At 40.3% G+C, this 23063-nt stretch overlaps 2 protein-coding genes across 10 annotated transcripts in view; both read left to right on the forward strand.

Annotated features, from left to right (window-relative positions):
- Positions 1 to 16239, forward strand: part of col18a1a (collagen type XVIII alpha 1 chain a) — a 73908-nt gene extending 57669 nt beyond the window's left edge. For all 5 annotated transcript variants that reach the window (XM_044131211.1, XM_044131212.1, XM_044131207.1 and 2 more), the window contains 35 exons: positions 271 to 395; positions 1989 to 2015; positions 2975 to 3166; positions 3249 to 3275; positions 3350 to 3412; positions 3483 to 3560; positions 3634 to 3684; positions 3794 to 3916; positions 4121 to 4183; positions 4562 to 4606; positions 4716 to 4847; positions 5847 to 5918; positions 6134 to 6160; positions 6616 to 6714; positions 7360 to 7395; positions 7564 to 7653; positions 7798 to 7833; positions 8107 to 8166; positions 8247 to 8324; positions 8412 to 8447; positions 8519 to 8572; positions 8645 to 8716; positions 9566 to 9640; positions 9734 to 9764; positions 9961 to 10014; positions 10091 to 10125; positions 10211 to 10342; positions 11131 to 11290; positions 12274 to 12338; positions 12446 to 12574; positions 12675 to 12707; positions 12787 to 12969; positions 13744 to 13941; positions 14512 to 14627; positions 14721 to 16239. In XM_044131211.1, the coding sequence (XP_043987146.1) occupies positions 271 to 395; positions 1989 to 2015; positions 2975 to 3166; positions 3249 to 3275; positions 3350 to 3412; positions 3483 to 3560; positions 3634 to 3684; positions 3794 to 3916; positions 4121 to 4183; positions 4562 to 4606; positions 4716 to 4847; positions 5847 to 5918; positions 6134 to 6160; positions 6616 to 6714; positions 7360 to 7395; positions 7564 to 7653; positions 7798 to 7833; positions 8107 to 8166; positions 8247 to 8324; positions 8412 to 8447; positions 8519 to 8572; positions 8645 to 8716; positions 9566 to 9640; positions 9734 to 9764; positions 9961 to 10014; positions 10091 to 10125; positions 10211 to 10342; positions 11131 to 11290; positions 12274 to 12338; positions 12446 to 12574; positions 12675 to 12707; positions 12787 to 12969; positions 13744 to 13941; positions 14512 to 14627; positions 14721 to 14931 (3008 nt within the window). In that variant the 3' untranslated portion in view covers positions 14932 to 16239. The remainder of the gene's footprint in view (positions 1 to 270; positions 396 to 1988; positions 2016 to 2974; positions 3167 to 3248; positions 3276 to 3349; positions 3413 to 3482; positions 3561 to 3633; positions 3685 to 3793; positions 3917 to 4120; positions 4184 to 4561; positions 4607 to 4715; positions 4848 to 5846; positions 5919 to 6133; positions 6161 to 6615; positions 6715 to 7359; positions 7396 to 7563; positions 7654 to 7797; positions 7834 to 8106; positions 8167 to 8246; positions 8325 to 8411; positions 8448 to 8518; positions 8573 to 8644; positions 8717 to 9565; positions 9641 to 9733; positions 9765 to 9960; positions 10015 to 10090; positions 10126 to 10210; positions 10343 to 11130; positions 11291 to 12273; positions 12339 to 12445; positions 12575 to 12674; positions 12708 to 12786; positions 12970 to 13743; positions 13942 to 14511; positions 14628 to 14720) is intronic.
- A 2051-nt stretch (positions 16240 to 18290) lies between these two features.
- Positions 18291 to 23063, forward strand: part of LOC122839541 (poly(rC)-binding protein 3) — a 57728-nt gene continuing 52955 nt past the window's right edge. For 3 of the 5 annotated variants that reach the window (XM_044131216.1, XM_044131215.1, XM_044131218.1), the window contains exon 1: positions 18297 to 20725. The gene's annotated coding sequence lies outside the window, so the exon portion shown is untranslated. Of the gene's footprint in view, positions 20726 to 23063 lie in introns of all 5 variants that reach the window. The other 2 variants (XM_044131219.1, XM_044131217.1) reach the window with 2 other exon arrangements.

Here is a 23063-nt window from a genome sequence, read left to right on the forward strand (position 1 = left end):
GCATTTCACACCTTGCTGACTGAAAGTGACTCATTTATCGGGATATCAAGCATGTCGGGTCAAACTGGGTCAAATCACAGGCAGGTGGGAGATGTACCTCCACTTCACCTGGTCTCTAAACTACAGAGTTACGGCAGGAATCCTGCTTCCTTTCCTTTCTCCTTCTGGGATCAGGGATCGTTTGATTTTCTCTGGGATGCAGTCATTAATCATCTACCAGAGGTTTTCATGGGGATGTTAATGGATGTGTCCCGTGGTTTCGCTTTCCAGGTGCAGCCGCTGCTAAAGGAGAAAAGGGCGACAGAGGGGACAGAGGAGAGAAAGGAGATCAAGGCCCGACGGGGCCGAAGGGAGACACAGGCTCCGGCTCCCAAGGGGGAATCCGCGGACTAAAGGTCAGCCAGAGAAAACGGAGCATTTTTTATCCAACGATCCCTTCCAAAGGCAAAAATACGGAGCTGCAGTTACACCAATTTTTAACCTTTCCATACACGAGTCAACAAACAAAACTAGTTCAGACATTAATATTGAAATTCCTCTCAATGGCAAGAACACCAAGTGTAAACTGAAAAAACTGATACACGTTGTTATAAATGAAGCGTCATCAAAATCAAAGCAGCAGCATCTTTCCTCAGGGTTTTCCCAAGGAAAACATGCCAAGCCTGGTGGTAGAGGTGATGAGGCCAGTCATCCAGCAGCCCACTGAGTTTTTGAATTAAAAATGTTTAAAGGAAATTTGAAAATATCACTTGGTAATTATGTTACTGGAAGACATGATAAATAATACCTAACCAGGAACTATAAAGTCTCCATTTTTTGCACTTCAGTTGTTTCTTCCTAATTAAAGTGTCCAAAATGTTTTGATCTTATATCTGACTTGTGATTTTGTTTGCTGAAGTTGTTAGCTTGTAGAGCGGTAAAAACAGGAAGTGGTTATGGAGCTGACCTCCGTCTCCTTATGTGTTCACATACTGACCACATTATGTCACCATTCTGCTTCCAACCGTTACATCAGAGACTCTTTAGTGCAGCTTTAAAAAAAAACCCTGTTAAAAAACCTGTAATAAGGTAAATGTTATATCCTAAGCCTGGTGGCCCGCCAGGCTGATAATACACTGAGGGAAACCGTTTCCTGTATATTTTTCGAAGAAATAAAGGAGTTTAGATGAACATGAAATCAAACCTTATTGTATTTTTGTTAGCTAATTGTTTTTATATATTTTTGTGAAAATCAGTTTTAACTCCTCACAACAATTACTCCATACCTGAATCCCTCTAACTGAAGTACAATTATCTTTAATATTCATCTTGGCCGTTTTTTACATTTTTAAATAAATCCTTTTCTTCTCTCTTAATTCATAAATTAATTTCAAAACCTTTCTGTGTACGCCTTGGAAGGAATTTATTGTAGTTTTGCACATAGTTAATGCTGGTCTGAGGTCAACAAAATCATAGCATTTTAAAGAACAATATTTCTTTAGTTGGATGAAAATAATTTGTTATAATTCAGATAGTTTTCTTCTGGAGGTTTTGTAATTGTTTTATACAAATTTCGCAACACAATAATTTATGTATGGAAAAAGCATTTAAATAACTTAAATCTGTAAATCTGACCAATATTTTCACAGTAACTCAAATGAAAATGCTTCATTTGAGTCAATACTGTATTTTTCTTTACATTTTAGCTTTTACATCATCAGCAGTTTGTAGTTGAGCTACACCAAATCAACACTAGAGGGAGCTACAAGCCGTAGAGTCCAAACCACCAAACCTTGCAGCTTATTCTCATTTTGCTAAAATATTTTGAGGAAAAGAAAAGAGGGAAACCTCTGGAGGTTTGGGTGGATTTACCTGACATTTGCTCAACAAAAACAGGAAGTTTTACAAAAGTTACTTGCCGTACTTTTATTTTCCCATTTACAGCGATTTCTACTGTACTTTTAAAATGGATTATAATTCACATCACTGCTTTTTTGTTTTATTTTCAGGGAGAACCAGGTGAAAAAGGAGCAAAGGTAAGTTACAGCTGCCTGTCAGGTTACCGATTGGTTTGAAAGTATTGAATATGAAGCAACGAAGCAGATTAAAAAGTTTATTGACTTTTGTCATAGATGAACAGATATGAACAGAGGAAATCTTCTGTTTATGATCCGATATGAAGGGAGACAAACAGTTCTGAGTTTTCTGAGATGAAACTTGTTTTTATGAGGGTGTAACAGTAAACCTACAACATGGTTTGGTACAAGCCTGAATGCCAAGAGGCTTAAATGAGAAATCTGACCAATATACCCAGACCGTCTTTTCTCTTCTATTGTCGTTTTTGTGTTAATTTTGATTAATTATTATTTTACCGTTTCCCGGTCTCTCATATGCTAAATCTACATATTTAAATTAACTATTTATTATTGTTTTTTTTTATTGTTACAGAAAAAAAAAACACTGATACCCACTGTGGCACTGAATATGACTAAGATGGCTGTTTCTGTAAAAATGTTTATTTCAATTTGTTTTTCAAACAAAATATTCAGTAAGCCCCCAGATATGTTTGGACCCTTGATGATGTGTCACAAGTAGAGGAACCGCCTGTAACATTAACAGCAATAATTACATTAAATTAAAAAAAATTAGGCTTAGTTCCAAACTAAATATCCAAATTTGTCTCCAAAGTAAATATTTAACTTACTAACTAAATATTTAACTCTTGGCTAAGTATTTATTTTGCTGATTTGCAGATGTTTAGTCAGCGAAGGAATGACAAGTCTTTTCCAACAATAAACTACAAATTCACATATTTCTGGCCATCAGATCATTTATCTGACCACTGGCAGTTAACCTGCTGACGTACCTGGAGACGCAAATGTTTTGCCTCATCGATTAAAAACAACCATATTATCATCATTATAATCAATACTTTTTGATTTCTATATCACAAAGTATTGGAAGTGTCATGATGTGGACCTTTCCTTTGTTCCAGGGCAGTGCAGGTTTTGGATATCCGGGTTCAAAGGGTGAACCAGGCCCTCCCGGACCACCAGGGCCCCCTGGATCTCCTGGACCCACAACACAGTATTCAGCTGATGGGTCGATTGTTTCGAAGGTTCCTGGGCCGCGCGGACCGCCTGGACCGGCAGGTCCTCAGGGGCCACCCGGAGAAGATGGAGAACCAGTGAGTGGATCTGAAGGAAAGACGAGCGACTTCTCTGGAGATGCTGAAAGTCACTCAGGTGTTCTTTGTTTTGTTCCCGTAGGGTGACCCCGGTGAAGATGGAAAAACTGTATGTAGTTTCTACTTTTTCTTTCAAAACAGAATGTCTCAGGGGCCGAAGATCATATTTGTTTTTTTAAATAGGGGCCTCAGGGACCTCCAGGGTTTCCAGGAACTCCGGGTGACGCAGGAGTTAAAGGAGAGAAGGTTAGATAAACCCAGTTTGCAGATTTTTGAAGGGTTTCAGTTTAAGTCCTAATGAGGCGGGTTCATACAGGGCGACCGTGGAGAGGGCCAGCCCGGCCCCAGAGGACCCCCAGGGCCTCCAGGACCGCCGGGTACAGGATACAGATCTGTGAGTCACATCCTGCTATGAGGTAAAAACTTCCTCCTGCTTTCTGCAGCTGATTCTAAAACAAATCTTTCAGACATTCGAGGACATGGAGGCCTCTGGATTCCCTGATATGGTCTCCGTTCGGGTGAGAACAAACAGAACCGGCCTTCTCTGGTTCTCGTCAGTCACACCACAAGGACCATTGGATCTATTGGAGTAGGAAATATTTTGAATCTTTATAATTGTTGATGCAGGGACTTCCAGGTCCCCCAGGTCCTCCCGGTCCCCCAGGTCCTCCTGGTCTTAACTCAGCAAGCACGTCCGTGAACTCTGGAGCTGTTGGACCTCCAGGAAAAGATGGAGCACCTGGCCAACCTGTAAGTGGAACTGTCCACTCCAATCAGAAACCACTGCAGGAAATCAGGAGCATCCAGAGGAATGGATGCAGGGTTTCCGACTGAAAACAGGATTTCACCCGTCTGCATTTTCTTGTTTTCATGCTAACAAACTGCCTACTTATGCTGATGATAGAACGCTTTAACCAAAATCAAGTTCCGACAACCAAATCTTTTGGACTTTAGGGTCTGCCTGGTTTACCTGGTGCTGATGGTCTTCCAGGAGCTCCTGGCCCCAGGGGAGAAAAGGTACTGATTTACTGGAACATACGATTTATTATTTAAATGCTAATACCATCTAATAAAATGCAGCAAACATTGATTATGCCGGTAAATGTAGAAAATTGATTTTTAGTTGGAAGTTTGAATTAAAACACTTGGTGTCTGTCAAACCATCTCTTCCACTGGTAACAGATAATTATCAAATCCCCTACTCCAACATCCTTCTAACAACACAACAAAAATTTAAAGAAAAGCAGAAAAAGCAAATGAGGTGGATTAGCAGAGCTTTTTAGGACATGCTTTTGAAAAATTGTCTCATTTTAAAAAAACTCAAAAAACTTAATGAGGTGAATAAAAGATTCAAGTTTTAATTTTGCTGTGAATAAAAATGTTTTACGTTCTCAGGGGGATTCAGGTGATCTTGGACTCCCAGGAGCAATTGGACAAAAGGTGTGACATCACTGTTTTTCATTTCAACTTAAAGGTGACAAGTTTAATGTGAAATTAACTAGAAAAGTGAAAAAAGTGAATTTTTAAGAGCCGTGTTTCTACCCCACAGGGATCTCTAGGGGAACCTGGTTTACCGGGACCTACAGGAGAGCCTGGACTGGCTGGTCTGCCAGGACCCATGGGACCAGTTGGTCCTCCTGGACCACCTGGGCCTCCAGGACCAGGTCATCGGGTTGGATTTGTGAGTTCAATTAACATGCAATAAATTATCAAGCAGGCATGCTTAAAGTAGTATGTAGTGGCAGACAGACTTCCCCTAATTTGCTGATGTGCTAGTAGCAAATTTATTTTTTTAGCCCTTTAGCTAACCTTGAAAATGTTTGGCACACTTAGCTTCCCTCTAAATTAATTTTTTCTGATAAATTCTGAACTGCTAAATTTACTTCTGTTGATGTTCTTCCTAATGCTATTTCAAATAAAAAACCATTCAGAAACAAAATCAAAAACACAGAGAAATAAATATAAACACAATGTCTAAGGAGAACATAGAACACGTAAACTGTAAGGTCAAAATTAAATCACTGCTCAAGGCTTGTAGTCTATCCAAGGGCTGAAATAGTTTGATATGAAGTTAGCACTTAGCTTTAGCTTCTGCAAAATACCATGTTGGTGTAGAGATTTACCATTAGTAGAGCTAGCTGTACTTGCTAGCTGTGCCCACCACTGGCAATATGGGAACATTGTAAGAAACACATTTATGGGGGAGGAAAGGGTTGTGATATGAGAAACAAGACAGTGATTAAAATGCATAGTCACTGGTTGCTATGGTAATTCCCACCTTTTCTATAATATGCTAGGCTGTACTATCAAAAATCTTGAATGGTGAGGTGCAGAAAATTGTGAATACAGCAAAAACCACTGAAGTTATGAGTTATGTCTGTTCAGTTCAGATACAGTCCAAATTCTGTGAGCCATTAAACAGGAAGCTGGGCTGAAATTCCTCGATTTTGCAACAAAAGTCCGGCGAAAACCAAAAGTATAGCATACTTTTCTTAATCAAGCTGCACAGCTTTTCCTTTAACACTGATAGGAAAAAGGAAGCAAAAGTGGTACATTGGAAACACCCGATTCCTGATGCAACAACATAATACTTGGACTAACAAGCAGCAATACCTGCAGATAAACACACCTCATAATTAATGTGTTACTTCACCCTAAAATTGTTTCTCTTGTTCTTCAGGATGACATGGAGGACTCCAGTGGGATTTTCACTAATGGACTGCCTGGTGTCAGAGGACCAGAAGGGATACAGGTACCTTAATTACTCCAGTCGAATAAAATATGGATTAAATTTCAGCACAAGAATTACATTTAAACTAAATCAGCCCTAAATGCATCTCTGATCTGTTATTAAAAATTGTTAAAATAAGGTTAATTTAATTGAATGGAAAGGAATATGAACGCACACCTGTTAATTCTTTACTTTGACTGTGTTTCAAATAACCAAAGTACATGTTATATTTTCAGGGACCTCCTGGTTTACCTGGACAACCAGTAAGTAACAAGCTACAATAAAAGGTTAAAAGAAGAGCTGAAAGGTGGCCTTCTGCCATAGTTTGTCAGTTTTCAGACTAAAGATGAAAATGTTAAACGACAATCTCCAAGTTTTTAAAATTGGCAAAGAGAATTTTGAAAAAATGTTGAAAAGTCTGGAAAATGTGAAATATTTTTGGCAGACAGCTGAGACCAAAGCAGACAAATTAAATTTTTTGGTGTAAATATAACATTTTAATTATTTTACAGTGTTGGTCCAAAGTAAGAGCAGCTTAAAAATGTTTACATTAATAGGTTTTTGTCCTACTGTAACAAGTCTAGTTAATGTTCTGAAGTTGGTAACAACTGGAAAAAACTTTCAAAGTGGCAAATATTTTCCTCAGTCAATCAAAAGGTTCAGATGTTTTTTTCTTCTTTCCTCCCCATTGTTGTATAACTTGAATCTACCATTGCAGGGTAAACCCGGTTTCCCAGGTACTGAAGGTCCAAAGGGTGAGCAGGGTCTGGCAGGAAGAGACGGACTACCAGGCCTGGACGGCTTCCCAGGACCGCCGGTGAGAAAAACTGAACGTTATGTGAAAACTGTGCAGCACAGGATGGTCAGTCTGCTGACGATCGATATTTACAGACATGGATCATGTTATCTGATGCAGAGCTCAACAACTAGGTCTATTTGTATCATCTGCTTAAAAATTACAAAACAAGCTAATTTAATCTAAGAAAGTGACCTTGAGGCACCTCTAAGGTCAAAAGTGCTTCAGCTAATGGACAAATATAGACTGCAAATAATTCTTCATCAGCTAATAGCAGGGCTACATTTCTGTTTAGCGCATTAGCATTTTGGCTAACTTTAAAAACATTTAGCCCACTTAGCTTCCCCTGAATCAATTTTCCCAGATAAATTTTTGGATATTCTGTAAACCTTCAGTTGAATAAACATCAACGTCGGTTTTACAGTTTTGTTTATCGATGGTCAATAATTCTTCAATTAGTTAGACTTTTATATTCATGCTCTTATTTTGAAAAGGGTGAAGACAGCAGTCATGTTTCTTCTCACATTCTTTCTTTTCCAAACACGTTTATTAGGTCCATATAATGTCATAATATCAGCATCAAATATCACACCCCTGATATTTAAAGGAGCAGCGCTTTGTTTGATCTATAAAGCTGTAAAATTTAGTTTCCCCTCGTCTTCACAGGGTCAAAAGGGTGACAGAGGAGACAAAGGAGAGACGGTAAATTTCATATTTGATCTTAGCTAAATCTTTGGTAATTTATGTGAAATTTTTACCATTAATACAGAAAAGTTTGATGTTGCTTTTGTGGTTTATTTAGATTAGTTTTGTATGCGATAACAGATGGAATAGTCATTTATTAGTGGGTGGGTTAATTTGTTTTGTCAGGGTGAGCCCGGTCGAGATGGAACCGGACTCCCAGGCTCACCTGGTCCACCTGGACCACCGGGACAAATAATCTACCAGCCATCTGACAACGTGAGTTCACATAAAACTACAAACTTCAGCCTCTGAATGTTAAAATGTTTAACTTCAGCTGACAGTTTGTGTATTTTTCCATGGTGTTGAATTGGTAAATATCAGATGATTAAGAAACATTAACTGGTTTCTTGTTCTTGTCAGGGAGTGGCCGGTTTACCTGGGAGAGCTGGATTTCCTGTAAGCATTCAATGTCTTATTTGATTCCTTTGTTCTTCATTATTTATACTCTATTTAAATTAATTTTCACTGGTAGGGGTTGGGGAAAATACTATTTTTAATGCTTGGACTTCAGTTGCAGAACATTTAACCACATCTAAACAATGACAAAAAATATTTTTAGGCCCAACACAATGATTTTCCCAAAAGTTTCCAGGCTGACCTGCATGGCTAATTGTAATGATTGAGGTTGTTTCTAAATCTCTCACTTGAATATTTTTATTCGCTTGCCAGGGTCCAGTTGGACCGAAGGGGGACAGAGGTGACCCAGGTTCACCAGGTTATGGCCTGAAGGTGAACTCCTGTTATTTATATCAACTGGTAATCAAGCTGCTAATCGTTTCCATCATCTTCATCATCGGTTTTGTGTTCAGGGTGAAAAAGGGGAGCCAGGCTTGATGATTGGACCAGATGGAAATCCTTTGTATCTGGGAGGCCTAACAGGCACCAAGGTGAGTCTCATCATCCGCCTGTTTATTCCCATTAGCTCCTTCTTGTTCCCGTTTCCTATACTAATCATCTCCACTTTGTTTCTTTAGGGAGACAGAGGACTGCCAGGACCTATTGGACCTTCTGTAAGTTTGCATTTTCAAGATTTTTAATTTATTTATTCAATGTTTTATCATATTATCTTGTCTTGTTGCAGGGCCCTCAGGGGCCTCCTGGACTGAAAGGTGAAATAGGAATGCCAGGAAGACCCGTGAGTACATTTATTTCAGTTTCTGAGGCTTTATAAAGAGCATCAGAATGATTAGTGATTTTTATGCATCAGGGTCGTCCAGGTGTGAACGGATACAAAGGTGAAAAAGGAGAGTCAGGAACGGGTGCAGGTTATGGCTACCCGGTAAGTTGGATTAGTTTTCCTGTACCGCATAAATATTATGCAAAAAAAAAAGAAGAAGAAAAAAAAAAATCACACGTTTTTTTGCAGGTTTTTGTACTTTTTTGGGTCTCAACTGCTTCTAAAAACAACCACTTACAAGCACTTAAAAACCCCCAAAACCAAACAGCCAGCTGTTTTTCGGTAATGAGTTAATGTTTTCTGCTGTCTGAAAAAAGATCCATTTGAAAAAACCTCCGGAATGCAACGTCACAATTCAGCAGGCAAAGTTCCTCACCTAGCAACCCCGACCCGTCACCTAGCAACCCCAGCAGAGCTCTGCCCCGTCACCTAGCAACCCCAGCAGAGCTCTGCCCCGTCACCTAGCAACCCCAGCAGAGCTCTGCCCCGTCACCTAGCAACCCCAGCAGAGCTCTGCCCCGTCACCTAGCAACCCCAGTAGAGTTGCTCTAAACAGGCAGAACTGAGTAGACTAAAATCTCATTATCTAAGAATGATTTTGTGGAAAATTGTAATGTATCGCCTATAGACCTATCCTAACTGTAACAGCTTTCCTTTAACATCAGCCTGAGTCTGTCTGACTTTTTATTTTTACCTGCCACAAAATGAAATAAAGCTTTGATAAAAGGTTGTTTGACCATCTAAATATTAATCGGCCAGTAAAATGCCGACCACTGGGAACATATTGAGCTTTACTTGACAGCAGTTTAAAGATCAAGAGATGGAAAAGTTGGATGGGAATGTTCAGCCACATCTTTGTGTTTTTCTCAGAGCTACACAGACTGTTCCTGTTACCTAAACAGAGTTTCATTCTCAATCTGAACCAACCATAAAGTCGTGTGTTTCCTACAGGGAGTTGCCGGCCCACCAGGACCTCCAGGACCTCCTGGACCACCAGGTCCAGCCATTGCTCTAGATCGCTTTAATGTGAGTCCAAAAGAGCCACGTCTAGTTTTCTATGTCAAGTTAATGCAACTCATCTACCTCCAAACTGATTCTGTCCCTCTGTTCATTCTTTAGCGCTTTGATGAAAACTCAAGGGGTTACCAAGGTACGGCGCCATAAAACAATGTTAATCGATTAAATAATTTATAAGCATGTTTCAAGGGTTTTACATGTTATTTTCTAGAAACTTTAGGACTGCTTTCTAACCTATAAAGTAATGCTGTGATAAAAGTGGGCGATCAGACGTTAAACATTGTTTTTACGGCGCTGTATTTGTTGTAAAATGCTGTTTTTTGCTGCAGCCGTAAAGGGAGAAAAAGGAGAGCGTGGCGACCGTGGATCTCCTGGGATCCCAGGTAATCCTGAAACATTCATCTCTGTACTCCTTCTCTAGAGTATCTTCATCACTAAAGCACCTCCTCTTCCTCACAGGCACTGCGTCAAACTTTGATATCTACGCATTTAAGGTAACCCGCCTCATCTCTTCACCTCAGTTTAGTTTTCTCGGGTTTGACAACAAGCTGACAACAAAATGATAATGTTCTTTGGCAGAATGAGCTGAAGGGAGACCAGGGAGATCCGGGAGTGAAGGGGGAGAAAGGAGAGCCAGGTGGCGGATACTATGACCCACGTTTTGGAGGACCAGTGGGCCCACCAGGACCTCCAGGAAACCCAGGATTACCAGTGAGTTCAGAGGGAGCCACACAATTACAGAGCTCAACAGTGGTGTGCACTGCTAGCTAAAACATTAGCTGCACTAACAATAAACATTAGCTATGCTAATGCTAAATGCAATACCAACATGGTAATTAGGGGAAGCTAATGTTTGAGTCAACCATGTGGAGCTGATCTTTCAGTCATGACTTAAAACAAACTCAAACCGAATCTGCAATTATTGCTAATGCTAGCGTGTTCTCAGCTAGTTAGATATTTTTATTAATGCTCTTATTTTGAAGTGGGTGAAAGCTAAAAAAATCTAACATTATATGAAAGAAGAAACATACAGGACCAACAGAAAAACACAAAATGTAATTGGTTGTAGTGTTTCAAGGACAGATGTACTTTGAATTGAAGCTTTGCATTAACTTCTTTTAAATGCTATACTGGTATAACACTTTACCCTTAGTGCAAATAATATTTAGTATTTTAGGGTTAGCATAGCTACCTTTTTAGTTAGCAGTGCCCAACTCAAACCTAAACATGATAAAATAAGTATGAAAAGAATTGTTAAATTAACATTTACTATATTAATGAATGAAAGGGAACAAGCACAAATTCTGATTTACCAGACAATAAATTTTGCCTGTTTAATGAAGAACAGCAAAGTGAAATGGTGAAACCTGAAGAGGAACGTGTGAGCTAGTGAAACATAATCCCTCATAGCAAATTACCACTGGTCTGACTGGTTTTAGTTTCAGCACCAGAATCTGTTTTGAAGATAAACTCTGATCTGTTTTCCCCTTTCCTGTTAGGGTCCAAAGGGAGAGTCCATAGCTGGGCCTCCTGGGCCACCAGGACCTTCTGGACCACCAGGTGTTGGCTATGATGGCCGTCCAGGTCCAGCAGGACCACCTGGACCTCCAGGACCTCCTGGGAATCCCTCATTTTCTGGAACATACAGACCTAATTATCGTAAGTAGTTTTTTCTGAGCCTGTTTTTAGCCAGGCTGTAGAAAACAGAAGACACCCAGTATTGAGACATCAATACATGAGCTGGTTTGGTTCAAGAGAAACAAACTGGATAAAAAAATTAAATAGTTGAAGTTAAAAACATAGCACATTAATTAGCAGCCCCTGTTAAATGTGTTGTAATGGAAGCAAGAAAAAGATTTTAACTATTTTTGCAAGACACCAACTGTGATATTGGTGTGGATGAAATGAACTTTGGCACGGTTTGAATGCATGTGTGAACACCAAGCAGACCGGAGACCGCTCCAAAAGCAGGAAGTGGACTTTAGAGCAGGGTATTCTGGGTAAATGCAACCAAAACAAATACATTAGTCCAGTGCTATCAGGAGAAACGGCTTGTGGTCTTTTGCCAAACACAAAAGAGACAAATCTGAAAATAAAAATCTGACATTACATTTTTGTTTCCCATTCATAAGGAAAGAAGTTGTCCGTGTCTTTTTCAGAGGTTTTTGTGTCGTTTCCTTCAGTGGTTCTTGGTGCAGCGCCCCCGCAGGCCAGGAGGGGAACAGGTTGCTCAAAGGGTTTGGTTAGTTTGACTCTGCGCAGAGAGACAGAGAACCACAGCAGCTAAAAATGTAACCAAAGTCACATATTTGGTCCCCAGTCTAGTTTACCAGACTATCACGTGTGAAAGCATTGAATAAAAATTAAAAGCAACTGATTATGTAATTGTCATTTTAAAAACTGATGGGTCCAAACAGATGACACCAAAATTTAAAAAAATGTTTGGTACAGCATATCAGCACTGACATGCACGGTAGTGGAGGAATAATGATTTGGACTTGAATCTAACTCCTTGTAGTCTTCCTCTGTAAACCAAAGTGTTTTAGAGCCAAAACACCAGGAGGAGCTGGTTGGGAGTTTTTGTACAGATATGTTCTATTTCAGACGTTTTTACTAACTTCTGTTTGTGTTTTGACTTGAAGCTGTCAGCGTTCCTGGACCTCCTGGTCCGCCAGGCCCACCTGGAAGCCCTGGTCCCTCCTCTGGGGTAAGAATATCTCTGTATTTTAAATGACCTTGTATCTGTCAGCTGATGTACTATGCACCTATTGTTTAAGTTATTTATGCTGTAAAGATGGTTAATTATTTCCCCAGGTGACGGTGTTGAGGTCATATGACATCATGATTGCGACGGCCAGGCAGCAGCCGGAGGGAAATCTCATTTACATCCTGGACAAAGCAGACCTCTACCTGAGAGTGCGCGATGGACTTCGACAAGTCCTCGTACGTCTTCACACCTTCAGCTTCCATTTCCATGAATCTGTGTCATCATAATACTCAAAGAGTTTAATGTAAAATATTAACCGGCAGTTTTTCTCCTCAGCTCGGAGATTACAGAACCTTCTTTGGAGATCTGGTGCGTTTTGAAGAGTAACTCGGTTTGACGTTTCCCGACTCGTTTCTGATCTCTGAGTCTCTTTGTTTTTCATGTAAAGGGCAACGAGGTGGCAGAAGTGCAGCCCCCACCGGTGGTCGTGTACCCCCACACTCCAGAACGGACCTCCAACAACGGAGCGGGTCATTACTCCCAGAGCAGCGTGGTTATCCGACCCGCTGAGCCCCCGCTGCGGCAGCCCAGCACCCCCGTGGCGCCAGCTGCTGACTCGTCAGAATCAGGAGTAATTGCAACAATTAAAACACATTACTGCAGTATAAACATGACCAAACAGAAACCATTTTTCCCTTAACCACTCTTTAAAATGGGAAAGATAAGAGAACATACCACTAAACTCAAGAGTTGTTTTGATCATCAGAAAATGGCTACAAGGAAACATCTACTGGTCTAAACTTTTCCACGTCTATAGCAAAACCCCATGATTAAATTTGGAAAAATTCCACCAAAGTGGGCGGAGCCAAGTGATACTGAAGGGCGTGGCCAAGTGTGAGGACGATCAGAGGGTTAAGAGAGACTCTGGCAAATCTTTATCTGAAATATGACTAGCGGGCGGCAAATCTATCGACTTTTTTTCTGTCTTATTGGAGATTTTTTAGCTCGCCATGTTCGCTATTCCAACTCCTGATTCACCTCAAGGGGGCGTGTGTCTGAGTGAAACCTTTTTATACCCAAAGGCAGCTGAACCATTGGAACCAGTAAGAAAATTCAACTGCAGTAGCCACTGTTTAAACCAACGAGGGAGGCACTGAGACTGTTTTAGCCTTAACATTGCAAAATTAAACAAAGTCACAAATATGAGTAGGAATGTAAAGATAGCAAGCTATCTTTATCTTTCACAAAGTTGACTTTGATTTTAGTTAAACTTAGTTAAAGTCAGTTAAACTTTAAAGAAACTTTAACTGGACAACCAGCTTTGGTCAAACCTTGTCACATAAATTTACAATGTGAGAAAATATTTTAAAATGAAAAGCTAAAGCTAGCCTCTCTTCCCTTTCAGCTCCACCTCGTAGCGCTGAACGCACCTCAGACCGGCAACATGCGAGGGATTCGCGGGGCAGACTTCCTGTGCTTCCAGCAGGCTCGCGCTGTTGGTCTGAAGGGAACGTTCAGAGCTTTCCTGTCCTCCAAGCTTCAAGACCTCTACACCATCGTCCGCAGGTCGGACAGGAATGGATTCCCCATCATGAACCTGAAGGTGAGTCAACTGTCCAGATACGTTCTTTACTTGTCCAGCTAAATCATATTAAAATGTATTTTTACAAGAACTGGCCACAAAAGCTGTAAAACATAATGAACAAACTTCAACAAAAGTTAACGCCGAGGAAAATAGATGTTGCTCCACGATTGGGTCTTTGCAAACACTAATCAATACCATGTCATTAGCATTAGGCTAGGCGCTTTAGCTTCCCAGGAAGAGGCTGTACTAGAGTAATTTTGACTGACTGGGTCAAAATAGATGCAGTGATGATCTATTTTTACCTGTCACTTTTTAAACTTATGAAATCTCAAATACACTTGCAGAGATTCCAGTCTGTCAAATATAGGTTGCCATAAATAACTCAGTCCACTTTGTCAAAGTCTTTGGAAAGTAAACAAAAGTGCATGAATGCATTTTTTGGAAAATATTTGCATCAGTAAAGTTACTTACTACTCTAATAACTGCTTTTAATCTACCGTTTTCTGATTCTGCTGCTTTGAAATGATTACATTTTTGTTCATGGATTTCTTTTTACGAGTCTGACCGTTTCCTTCCTTCTCCTTTCAGAACCAAGTGTTGTTCAGCAGCTGGGAGTCCATCTTCAGTGAGGACAGCAACAAAATGAGGGAGAATGTATCGTTATACTCGTTTGACGGCAGAGACATCCTCAGGGACAGTGCATGGTGAGTCTTTGTAAACCGTTCCAGATTTTAATCCGTGGCCGTGTTTGTTTCCACGCCTGATTTAAAGTTGTTTGTTTTTTGTTCCCCCTCCAGGCCAGAGAAGATGGTCTGGCACGGATCGAGCAAAAAGGGCCACCGGCAAATGGATCATTACTGTGAAACGTGGCGGGCGGGCGAGCACGCTGTGACGGGCCTGGCGTCGTCCCTGCAGAGCGGCCGCCTCCTGCAGCAGACGCCCAGCAGCTGCTCCGGCTCCTACATCGTCCTCTGCATCGAGAACGCCTTCACGTCGCCCTACAAATAATAAATCCATCCTCTGCGTTCAGGGCCCTAGCTAAATACATTTTGTAAACTCAGCTGGTAAATTTTTATTCCCCTCCTTTTAATTTTTATGCCAACGCAGCTTGTAAACATCAGGACAAAGTGCCCCCCGAGGGGTTTTCCTGCCTGCCAGGACGTTCAGCATCCAGAAACGCTAAAGAAAAGGATCCAGCAGGAAACCGTTGGTCCTTTATCTCCAGAGCAGTGGCACATATTTTCCTTAAATGCAGAAAGTATCATTCTCAAATTAATTTTTTTTATTCTGTATATGACATGTTTGTTTTTTGTGTTTATTTTTATGTTAATGTTTTTTTTTTTTTTTTGTCTTCATCCATCCTCCAATTTTTAGCATTTCTTTTAGGAGTTGAGCTTTTACTCTTATTTTCTCATCTTCAGCATAGATTGGGGCAGTGGTGGGCACCGCTAGATAAGATGTTAGCTACGCTAATCCTAAAGCACCTCTCAAACACTAGTCCCGCCAACGCTAAAGCGCAATCAATTCAGTTTATTTATACAGGAACATTTCACAACAAATGCTAACGATAAAGCTGCCGCAGAGTTGCAACCACCGTTGAACTATTGCTTTAATAAATCACATGTTTTGAAATATATGTTTGTTTTCATAACCCTTATTCAAGTGAAAGTTTACAAGACAGCCAGCTAAATTGGTGCTTTAGGATTTATCCAGAAAAATTATTTTTAGGAGAAGCTATGTGCGCTAAAAACAATAGTTAGCAAAAATGCTAAAGTGCTAAACAAAGAATTAGCTTGGATATTAGCGGATTAGCGGAAGTGTGCCCTCCACCGGACTTGGGGTAATGGTGGATTGCAGCAAATTTATAAGGATTATTTTAAAATAATAAAAAAAAGAAAATAGATATTTATTTTTAAATGAAGTTATAAAATGGAAAAAATAATACTCGTTTTATTTTCACACATTATAAAAAAAGATTAAAACTGTGCCTCATCACACACCCCACCACTACAGGCTTATCTGCTGATATTTTCCAGAAGCTGGTACATTTAACTGAATTAAAATCATTTATGTTGGTCATCCAGGGGACAATGTTCTTTTTAAATTAAATGTTGATCATATCAATATTTTTACTCCTTTTACCACATTGAAACATTTGAGAGCAAACTGGCTAATATTTGTCAGAAAACCAGCATGCTGAGGTCAGAGTTTCCTACCTTTCCTGGCCTCAGTTGTCTCAACAGTATCTGTGAATATGCTTTTTTTGTATGACTGTACCGTTTCACCCAGGCACTGAATTAAAGACTTTTTCAATTACTTTTGTGTTTTTCTATAAACAAGTTTGAGTTGTATTGAAAGATTTAACCATTATTTTGGTATGGTGGGACTTTAGCTTTGATTTAAAGAAACTCAGTGTTTCGACTGCTTTGCAGTTTTCTGAAAGTTTGTTCCAGATTTGTGGTGCATAGAAGCTGAATGCTGCTTCTCCATGTTTGGTTCTGAACCAGAAAACCTGAAGGTTGCTATGACAACAGCAGATATGTACTGTGTTGTGGCGCCAAGCCATTCGGTGATTTATAAACTAACAGCAGTATTTTAACGTCTATTCTCTGAGCTATGGGGAGCCAGTGTAGGGACTTTACAACTGGTGTGATGTGCTCTGTCCTCCTGGTTTTAGTCAGAACGCCAGCAGCAGCATTCTGGATCAGCAGCACCTGTGAAAACGCCATTGCACTAATCAATGCGACTTAAGATGAACGCATGAGTTTCTCTAAATCTTGCTGGTACATTCTTCCTTTGACCCTTGAGGTGTTTTGAACAGAACACCGTTGTAAAGACAGTTAAACTTTTACTTTAGAGGTTTTCTTCTTCCTGCTCAAACAAGAAAAAGAGCAACCAACATGTGCTGAAGATAAAAGGCTGATTGGCTGCTCCCTCTCTCCACTGACATGATTTGCAGATCAAGAGTTCAACCTGTTTTTGTTTTCAGGAAATGAAACCAACAGACATTGTGACTGAGAGGAGAAATGGAGCAGCAGGCGGTTCAGCTGGACAGAGAAACCTTCTCCTGTCCGATCTGTCTGGATCTACTGACGGATCTGGTGACTACTACCTGTGGACACAGCTACTGTATGAACTGTATTAAACCCCACTGGGATGAAGAGGATCAGAGGAGAACATCAGTTCTTTTGTTTCTTAAACCTCCAGTCTGTCGCGGCAGAAGACTGATTGTACCGAGTCCGGTTCTGGTTCTACTGGAGGTTTCTTCCTGTTAAATGGGAGTTTTTTTCTCTCCACTGTCGCTTCATGCATGCTGGATATGAGGGACTGCTATAAAGTCAATGACACTACAGTACCTGCTCATGACTGGATGCAATCTGCTGGGATTTCAGAAACATGTTAACCTACTTCGAATAAATAATTGAGCTTACTGCGTCATTTGATAACTAGGATTGGTTGGAATGCATGTATGATTATTATCATTATTTATTTTTTTTAGAAAAGTTGCTGTGAATTGGCACTATAAATAAACACAAATTAATGTTCTTAACTGCATCGGCTCTAGCCAGATGCCTATAAGTTTATGACCACTTCATAGAAGATAAAAACTTTAGGATCTGTGCCCATCGGTCAATAAAAAAAATTAAAACGCCATAAAATGATTGGATTAAACATTTGGAACCTGAAGGCATCGTTTTAAGGATCCAGTCTCACATATATCCTTTAGCCCTTTGCATGATAAGTAGTGGGACAAGCTAAAAATAATCAGGACATGCTGTCACTTCCCACTCAGTTTTATCCAATCTGCATGTTCAGATTTTCAGCTTCGAATGGTTAGAAGGCTTATATTAATTGACCGGAGGGCTCAGCATCCCTGCAGACAGACAGGAAAATAAACCAGCATCAAAACTTCCTGTTAAACTCCTCGCCTGAGTAACTCTCAGGGAAGAGATCTGGACTTCCTGACTGGCATGTTATTTATTAAAGTCCCCATGACTGACGGAGGTTGGAGTGGGAGCGCGCGCTGACCCACAGCTGCAGAGTGGGATCATACTCTGAGGACGGCTGTGTTTAGTGGAGGCTCAGTAATAGCTAAGTACTGTGAAACGACACTGTGAGGGTAATGATACGACCACGAGACAACCACGGATTGGGCGCCTTTAATTACACTCAAGGCAGAGACAAAACGCTGCAGTTGTCAGATCTGTAAGCTGTATTTACTCAGTAGTTCTGACTCACTGACAGCCAACCCAAGTTTAACTAAACCTACAAAGCTGCTTTGTTCTTTGAGCTTCTAATATATTTAATGTAACTACTACAGCTAATACTCTGGGAATTAGAGCATAAAACAACCACCAAGTTTACAATGTCAGGAAATATGCTGAATTATTTGGGAATCAGCTTGGAAAAACTTAAACAGTAGAACTGAATAGAAATATTCTTCATTGTCCCACTGTGGGTAGATTCAGGCACATCAGCAGCAAAACAAACTATGCAGAATATGAAATATAAGAATTAGAGACATTACTGTAAGAGTAAATTTATAATGCAAGGAAAATACTATCGTTATTAAAAATAGTATTCAGATCAGAAGGAATGTGCAACTCAGAATGAAATTAAAAAATTTGTTCAAGATGTGTATATTTGTGCATATAAAACAAGAACAGAGTACAATAAATAGAAAACCTGTGAACAGAAGGAATGTAAACAGTTCTTGAGTTTGTAAACTCCTGGGGAAAGGATCTGCGATAACGCTCGTTTGTGCAATAAGCTGCTGTACCTTTTGAATAAGTGACTAATTTTTACTGAATTTTATAGTGTGCTACTTCTGATTACGTTCTAATATTTTGAGCTGGAACAGAGCTTTGGGATCAGAGGTGTTTAAGACCACAGGTGACCGACATTAAATGTAACACGGCTCATAGTCTTTAAACCTCTGTGTGAATCTTCAGCCATTTAACTGTTTTTATCCAACAAAGAAATGCTAAAGCCACTTTATCACCACCTCTAAATCAGATGTGTATTTCCAGCATGTTTGGATCTTCCTCTCTCTCCTCCTGGCCGATGCTCAGGTCTGCAGGATGGCGTTTAGAGCTGCTCCATCGTCTTCGCACAGCTGACTGCTCCCGGTCATCAGTGCAGTCGGCTACATATTCGATGTGACATCTCCTTCCATCCTCTAATGAATTTTTTATGTCTGTTCCTCTCCCGCTGACACACAGACGGGCCTCGTATCGGTTCTGTTCGGTAAACTGTGCCGTTCTAAATGGCAGCGCTGCTCTGGAGTCTGGGCCTCCTCCTACTCTCTGCTGCGCTGTGGATGCTACAGTCCACAGCTGTTGGGAAATCAATTTCCTTTCCAAATTATCAATCCAGAAAATTTGAAAAAACAAAACAGACCTGCAACGTAACTGCAACAACATAAGTAGATTATTACTTTGACTTTTCCACAGTGGAGTCCAGGCGGCACCTTTCAAATATTTACAGGCCCTGAATCGAGACATGGCTGGAGAGATTTATTTATTTTCATGATCAGATTTAGTGAATGAAATTAACTAAATTGATGGTTTTCTATGGTAAAGCAGCTTTAAAGGAAACTGATTCTGTTTTCTGTTAAAGAAATCAGTCAATCCAACAGATTTTCCTTCAACTGGATTTCTGGTTCCATGTTGGATCTTTGATTGGCCAGTCCAAGACCCAATCCCTGCATCTGTCCTTCCTTCCTGTTGTAGTTACTTCCTTCTTTCCTTTCTTATCCTTCATACTTTCCTTACTTTAGTCCCTTCCATTCGTCCTTCCCATCATTACCTCTTCCTTCCTTCTTACCTTGAACCTTTTCTTTCTTCCTATTTTAGTCTCATCCTTCTTTCATATCTTAGCCCCTTTATTCTGCATCTTTCCTTCCTTCCTGTTAATCCTTGTGTCCCTCCTTTCTTATCCTCGTCTCTTTTTTCCTTCGTCTTCCTTCCTTCTTAGTCCCGTCCATCTTCCTTCCCGTCATCACTCCTTCCTTATACTTTCCTTCCTATGTCCCTCCATTCATAGCTTCCCATCTTCTTTCTTCCTATCTTTGTCCCCATCTTCCTTTTTTCCTTCCATGCCATCTGCCACTACTGACTGGGAGTTTGAGAAAAGAGAAAGAGAAAGAGAGACAGAGAAGCTGATCTAGGAGTACTTTCTATGTTAAGGGAAAGTAGAAGCGTTCGTGGCCTAGTGACTCCTCTAGTTGTTTCGTCTTGGAGAGAAACCGATGATCTCTCAGTTACAGGCTGTAAATAAAGAAGTAAACCATTCAGCGTTCACCTTCCTTCAAACCAGCAGCTTTCCATGTTTCTGTTTACTTTCTAATTATTCCAGCTGGATATGAGTGACTGTGCTGAGACTGGTGTCCCTGCTGTGATTGGCTGATTCATCTCCCGTCTGCCTCCACCCATTGGCCGGCTGCAGCAGGTTGGGAGGGGCAGCTCTGGGCATCCTCCCCCTGCTCCTGTAGCTGAGCTTGTAAATGTGAAGAGTCTTTCTCCGGCTTTTATCCGAGTGACTTCAGCGTTCTGCCTCTGAGCGAGTGAGTGTGTGTGTCGGAAGGAGAGTTAAAGAGAGGAAGGAACGGAGAGAGGGAGGGAGAGCCAAGCGGCGTTTATTTTTCTCCCCCCTGCTCCCTGTCACTCCATCCTTCCTCCCCTGACCTGGACCACCCTCCAGTCCTGCTTCCAGCCCGAACCGGGACCCCCATCCACCCGAACCGCCCCGGGTCCCTTTGACTCTCCTCACTTCTCCGTCCCACCAACCGCCACCCTGACAGGTAAGTCTCTGCTTCTCCAACCTTCAGTGCTCGACTGCTTTTCTTCTTTGGGAGTTCTTACACTATTTGTCCAAAAATATTCCACGTCATCTTTGCCTTTTCCGGATGCATAGCCCAAGTTTTCCCTTTGGAAAAGTGACAGTGCCAGGAGATTCTGTCAGTGGGGTCACAGTGCTTTCCCTCCTCCCTTTGATATTCAGAAATAAACTTCCTCACTTGCACAATCCCAGAGATTTTCTAACTTTCAGCCGGGAGCAGCGGTTGAGTAGGAAAAGGTTCTCCCGGTTATTTACCGTTCCTGGAAAAGCTGCGGCCACTTCCAAACGGCGGGATAAAACACAGGGCTGTTGGTCGGCTCCAGAACGCATGACGTTGCACAAAGCGTAATGACTTTACAAGGCAGCGAGACGCTTGATTGAATCAGGCAATCCTTCTGGCAGTGGATCGCCGATATTAACGCGGCTCATAAAGCATTCCTGGCAGCAGCAGGGAGGAGAAAAACTGCTTAGTTCTTCAGCAGCACATCCTGCACTCCACCAGGAAGGGGAAGTGCTCTGTGTGTGTGTGTGTGTGTGTGATTATACTGAAGTGCTTTAGACATCAATACTGCCAGCCAAGAGATTTTAAAGCCACTTTATCAAATCTGAAAATTGGACCTTAGCAAAGACTAGAAAAAAAAAGCAGCATTTTTTTTTTGCTCCATTCAAATTTCTGCAAAGACAAATTAATGAATAAAAAAGTAAAATTTCTGCCCTTTTGAATTTTATTACATTGTTACATTCACTCACCTTTAATTTATTTTTAAAAATAATTTTTTAATAATTTCAGAACTCACCTTTTCAAATTTATTTAAATACATTTATTTACATTTTACTTATAAATACATGAAAATGTATCTAACAATATTTACATTTAAATAAAGTTAGACTATTGATTTTTTATAAATGATTAAAATATGAAATGAAAACTATGATTACAGTTTAATATAAATTATAATGTAACATTAGATTTAAGGTATTTATTTAATTCAAAATTAAATGTAAATTAAATTGAGTAAATCTAAATAAATGCAAAAATATTTTTTTAAATTTATTAATATAAATGTTTTCTAAACTTATTTTAACTATTCAAATAAAATATATAAAAAACTAAATAGATTTTTAAAATAAATGAATTTATTAAACGTGTTTAGCAAATACAACACAAATGAAATCAGATAAATGAAACAGATGGACGGCGTGTTGAAAACTGAGAACGTGTCACTCATGAGAGAAACACGAGATGCTGAAAGTGAGTCAATGTAAATTTGAAAACATGTTGGAGTAATATATTCTTGGAGATTTTAGATTAAATCAATACTTTATTATCCTATTCTTCAGCTGAAATTCCTTTTATTTTTGACATTTTCTGGCTGTAATCAGAGCCTCACGGATCTCCAGCTGAAGCTCCATCTTGTGGAGTAAGACGCGTCTTCAGAGCTCTGCCCTTATTATGTGACGTAGCTGGACTATTAGCACACCCCTACAGCGAACCGTGAGCCGCCTGCCGTTCTGCAGGAAGCAGCTGGCTCGTTGTGTCCTGGCCTTTTCGAACCGCTCCGGTTTTCCCGCCGGCCTGGCTCAGCGCTCCGAATGTGGCGGGAGTTTCCTGGGAAGGATCTGGCTCAGAGTTTGATGGTAGCTGTTGCAAAGTGATATAACTTTATGTTTTAATCAGCAGTTAGCTCGATAAAGACAGCCTCATGCTGAGATGCTTAAGTTATCAGATCCAAATTAACTTTAAGGGTTTCCTCAAAACTTCCAGCCCAGTAAGCAACAAAATTAAAAAATTTGGTTAACGAGGTTAACGATTCGCATTAATTAATGTCCGAGTTGTGTTGCGCTTTGTTTACCTGGAAGACCAAAGGCGGAAGATCCAAAAGCAAAACAGAAATCAGCAAAACCCTTAAGTATTTTTAAGGCAGAAAACCAAACCCTACTGAAAGTATAGAACCATAATAAAACCACATCTGCCTCCAAATGTTTGTTCAGAGTGGATAAATAGACTTAAAACACTTTCTGGCACAAAAAGGCAGTATATTTTATTCTATCTTGCATCTGCTCTGGCTTTCAAGTCTACCAGGAATCCTAAACCTCTTTGTTAATCAGTTATATTCTCGGTAAGCTTTTATTTTGAAAGGGTTTCATCACTGGTTAAACCCCATGAGGAGATTTGTACCCGTTCTCTAAATCCAAACTAAGTAAAAAAGAAAACACCCCAAAATATTGAGGCTTTTACATTGAAGGGTGTATTTGGGCTCCAACTTGAAAGGCCAACATAATCCAGTTTTAGGGCTTGT

Source organism: Gambusia affinis, linkage group LG11 (genome assembly GCF_019740435.1).
Source record: "Gambusia affinis linkage group LG11, SWU_Gaff_1.0, whole genome shotgun sequence".
NCBI lineage: Eukaryota > Metazoa > Chordata > Actinopteri > Cyprinodontiformes > Poeciliidae > Gambusia > Gambusia affinis.